The 4,778-nt window shown below is 42.6% G+C and overlaps 1 protein-coding gene across 1 annotated transcript; it reads left to right on the top strand.

The window, feature by feature from the left end:
- The first annotated feature begins 845 nt into the window (after positions 1–845).
- On the top strand, positions 846–1,850 carry LOC115083741 (gastrula zinc finger protein XlCGF57.1-like). Its single transcript, XM_029587738.1, has one exon. The coding sequence runs from the start codon at positions 905–907 to the stop codon at positions 1,703–1,705; it is 801 nt and encodes a 266-aa protein (XP_029443598.1). The 5' UTR covers positions 846–904; the 3' UTR covers positions 1,706–1,850.
- The last annotated feature ends 2,928 nt before the right edge of the window (positions 1,851–4,778 follow it).

The following is a 4,778-nucleotide window of genomic DNA, read 5'->3' as shown; positions in this document are numbered from 1 at the left end:
ACACGTGAGCACAGAGAGACACTTCCAGAGCAATAACAGTGATCAAAATACTTCTGACCTTCACCAGAGGGAGGGGAAAGGGAAGAAATCCTTTCTATGTGACTCCTGTGGTAAAAGCTTTGGTAAGGAATTGCATTTAATATTGCATCAGAAATCCCACCCACTCCAAACACTATTTCTATGCAATAAATGTGGGAAAAGCTTCAGTCAAAAGAAAAATCTAAAAGTGCACCTAAACAAATATAAACCAGAGCCACCCTTCCCCTGCAATGATTGGAGAAAAAGTTTAATTAGTAAGTATAAGCTAAAATTACATCACAAAATCCACACTGGAGCGAGACCATTCTCTTGCACTAAAGGTGGAAAATGTTTTGTTAGGAACAAAAACCAAACACAACACCAGCAAATCCACACTGGAAACAAACCAGTTACCTGCACGGAGTGTGGGAAAAGCTTCCATTGTAAGGATACACTAATGTTGCACCAGCCCATCCACACAGGAGAGAGACCATTCTCCTGTACTAAATGTGGAAAACGTTTCATTAGCAAAACACGCCTCTCCAAACACCAGAAAATCCACGAAGGTGAAAGACCATATATGTGTACTGAATGTAATAAAAGCTTCCCTATGAAGGATGCCCTCACAAAACACATGAGAATCCATACAGGGAAGCGACCATTCTCATGTAGTGAATGTAATAAAAGCTTCCCTGTGAAGTATGCCCTCACAAGTCACATGAGAATCCACACAGGGGAGCGACCATTCTCATGTAGTGAATGTAATAAAAGCTTCCCTAGGAAGGATACCCTCACAAAACACATGACAATCCACACAGGAGAGCGACCATTCTCATGTAGTGAATGTAATAAAAGCTTCCCTGTGAAGTATGCCCTCACAAGTCACATGAGAATCCACACAGGTGAGAGACTATTCTCATGTAGTGAATGTAATAAAAGCTTCCCTGTGAAGAGTGCCCTCACAATTCACAAGAGAGTCCACACAGGTGAGCGACCATTCTCATGTAGTGAATGTAATAAAAGATTCACTCTGAAGGGTGCCCTCACAACTCACATAAGAATCCACACAGGTGAGAGACTATTCTCATGTAGTGAATGTAATAAAAGATTCTCTCTGAAGGGTGCTCTCACCAGACACATGAGAATTCACACAGGGGAGCGACCATTCTCATGTAGTGAATGTAATAAAAGATTCACTATGAAGGGTGAGCTCACAAAACACAAGAGAATCCACACAGGGGAGCGACCATTCTCATGTAGAGAATGTAATAAAAGCTTCCCTGGGAAGGATGCCCTCACAAGTCATGTAAGAACCCACACAGGGGAGCGACCATTCTCATGTAGTGAATGTAATAAAAGATTCACTGTGAAGTGGGCCCTCACAAAACACATGAGAATTCACACAGGGGAGCGACCATTCTCATGTAGTGAATGTAATAAAAGCTTCCTTGTGAAGGATACCTTCACAAGTCACATAAGAATCCACACAGGGGAGCGACCATTCTCATGTAGTGAATGTAATAAAAGATTCACTGTGAATGGTGCTCTCACAAAACACATGAGAATTCACTCAGGGGAGCGACCATTCTCATGTAGTGACTGTAATAAAAGCTTCGCAGTGAAGGGTGCTCTCACAAGACACATGAGAATTCACACAGGGGAGCAACCATTCTCAGAGAAAAGATAGAAACATAGAAATGACGGCAGAAATAGACCAAATGGCCCATCCAGTCTTCCCAGCAAGCTCTCACACTTATTTTCTTTTTTTTTTTTTGTATGAACATTTTTATTGGTGTAAAACACATAATAAACAATACAGAACATCTGGATAATCTGTCTCGTTATTCACCACAAACTTTGATATCCCTTTCCCCCTCCCTACCTTCTGCACATATACTCCCATGAATCACACAAATGTCTGAAATCTGGAGAATAATACAACAATGTGGCCCGTGTAGTAGCCTTTGAATGCCTTGATTGCCTTCAACTGATGGCTGTAACCTCCGGTAATCCTGAATCTCGTCAGTGAAGGTAAGCATCCCATCTGGAGTGAAATCTGTTCAGGGAATGATGTTTCTCAGCCGTCAACTTATTCAATGTCCCTGCACAGTCTAACCGTCTCAATATGGAGTGTATTGAGGGCAAGGTGGTACCTTCCACCCCTTTGCTATTTCCAGTCTCACTGCTATGCAGAATTGAAAGACAAATGGCTGGGGGTGTGCCAGCCTTGCCATGTCAACTATATGCAATAACACCATTTCCATTGTAAATTGTATTTTCATATTTCAAATACTTAAAGTCTTGTCTTCTATCTGTTTCCACAATGGTCTTAGGCAATCACCAACCACCACATGTGAACATAAGTACCTAATATACCGCAGCCTTGCCAACATTTACCATCTGTATTGGGAATTAATTTCATTAACCTTGTCGGTGTTATATACCATCTTTACAATTGTTTGTAGCTGTTTTCCACCAATAGAGCTGATATCGAAGTCTTAGGGATTTGCTCATCTACCATGTCCCAATCATTTTGCATTAAATCTCTGGGAAGGTCACTAGCCCATGCTCGAATATGTGCAGTTGGTTAGTAAGTGGCACATTAAGCAACTTATAAAGTATGGAAATGAAGCCTTTAAGGGGTAATGGTGATGAACCATAACATTCAAACCAAGATTTCCCCTGAGATAAATCATGGGTGACCTGGTTGCCATTCCAAAAGTGATGTAATTGGTGATAGGGTAAGCATTTTGAGGGTGCTAGCCTGTATTTGGAGCATAAAGTCTCAAAAGGTGCTATGTCTTTGTGCCCCCCCCCCATATCTGCTCACAACAGTAAATATCCTGTGTTTTCCATCATAGGAATGAGGAAAGCGGCTGGCTCAATGGAAAGGTTGCGTTGTAAAGTAAATGATTTAAAAAGCAGCTGGTTTTGTTCCCCACCAGTTTTGTTTTCCATTTATCCCCTAAATTCATTGTATGACGTGTGGTAGGGAGCATCTTGGGGCATGGTCTCCAGGATTTCCCATTTTGCCATGGAAAGGCTGTCAAGGGCATCGGATGAATCATAGCCTGTTCTATAAGCACCCAGTGCTTCACTTCCCTTGTTTGATGCCATAACACTAAAGGTTTTAACTGCACTGCCACAAAATACCAAGGTTAGGTACCCCCAACCCCCCTTCCACCTTACCCTGATAGAGAACTCAGCGGCTAACCCTCGGGGATCTCCGCTTCCAAATGAAGCTGAAGCCTTTTCTTTGCCAGTATTTAAGCATGGGATTGGAGATCGATATAGGCAAGGACTGGAAAAGATACAATTGTTTCGGCAAGAAGTTCATCTTAATAGTCGCTATATGCCCTAGCCATGATCTATGTAATCTATCCCAATGGTCTAGATCAGTAATTACTTTTTTCAGGAGCGGTGTGTAGTTCAGGTGAAAAAGTTCTTCAGGGTCGTTGGATAAGTAAATGCCTAAGTATTTTACTTTATGGGAGGCCCACCGAATGGGGTGTAATTGTTTCAAATTAAACACCGTCTTGGGCAGGGGTGGGCAGTTCCGGTCCTCGAGGGCCACAAACCAGTCTGGTTTTCAGGATATCCCTAATGAATATGTATGAGAGAGATTTGCATGCACTCTGCCTCCATTGTATGCAAATCTATTTCATGCATATTCATTAGGATATCCTAAAACCTCGACAGGTTTGTGGCCCTCGAGGACTGGAATTGCCCACCCCTGGTCTTGGGCAATTCCAGTTAAGAATCTCTGATTTCTCCCAATTCACCTTAAATCCCGAGGCAGTGCTAAACTCCTTTATATTCTTTTCTCTAGCAGTTAAAGATTGATGTGGGTTAGTGATAGTGAACATAATATCTTCGGCGAAGAGAGATAATTTGAAAATGTGTTGAGAAAATGAAAACCCTGATACCCCTGGATCTCCTCTAATAGTTGTTAGGGGTTAAAGGAATATGGCAAAAAGTAGTAGCGATAAGGGACAGCCCTGCCTGGTCCCCCTTCCTTTATTTTCCCATACTTATCTGTTTCAGTGACCGCCAAGTTCAGGGCCCTTGTTGATAACTGCTTGATTCCAATTTCCTGCCCCCCTCCCCCAGCCATTGATTCAGAGAGAAATGTTGGAGTTGCTTCAGTACCGTTGATGCAGAGAATAAGGTTGGAGTTGCATCAGTACTGTTGATGCAGAGAGTAATGCTGGAGTTGATGCACATAGGATAAAAGGGGTTCTGTCATACTTGCTTTATGACGACTTTCTGTAGGGCTGGTGAGCTAAGAAATAAAGCCACCAGGTTGTATTTCGTTGGTGTACTGAGTAATGATGATAATAAAAATAGATTTAAACATAATACAACACACATACTCCTGGGTTTTCGTTTGCCTGCCTTCTGACTAGCTATTTAATACAGACACACCCCAATAGTTTACGTCTCCCCACAACTTTTAAGTTCTAAAATTTCCCCAAGCAGCACTTACCAATTCTCTTCAACCACCAGCAAGGTGACCCTCTCCTCTCAGTGCTCCCCCCTCCAACATTATATCATACATTGAAATATAGAAAGTGATGGGAGGACCAGGAACCCGATCTAATCTGCTCATTTCTCATAGCAGGAAGCCTGCCCAGCTTCAGGTTTTACTGTCACATTCTCACATCTAGGGATCCTCGGTGCCCATCCCCGAGGTTCTTGAATTTGGAAACTGTTTCAGCCCCTCACCGCCTCCCCTGGAAGGCTGCCTCATCCCCCATCGT

This window comes from Rhinatrema bivittatum, chromosome 2, assembly GCF_901001135.1.
Source record: "Rhinatrema bivittatum chromosome 2, aRhiBiv1.1, whole genome shotgun sequence".
In the NCBI taxonomy this organism is placed as follows: domain Eukaryota; kingdom Metazoa; phylum Chordata; class Amphibia; order Gymnophiona; family Rhinatrematidae; genus Rhinatrema; species Rhinatrema bivittatum.
The sequence above is the reverse complement of the archived record's forward strand: the minus strand, read 5'-3'. Positions and strand labels throughout refer to the sequence as shown.

Bases quoted from the DNA above. Each gene is read 5' to 3' on its own strand.
- LOC115083741 (XM_029587738.1), top strand. From the start codon at position 905: ATGAGAATCCACACAGGTGAGAGACTATTCTCATGTAGTGAATGTAAT.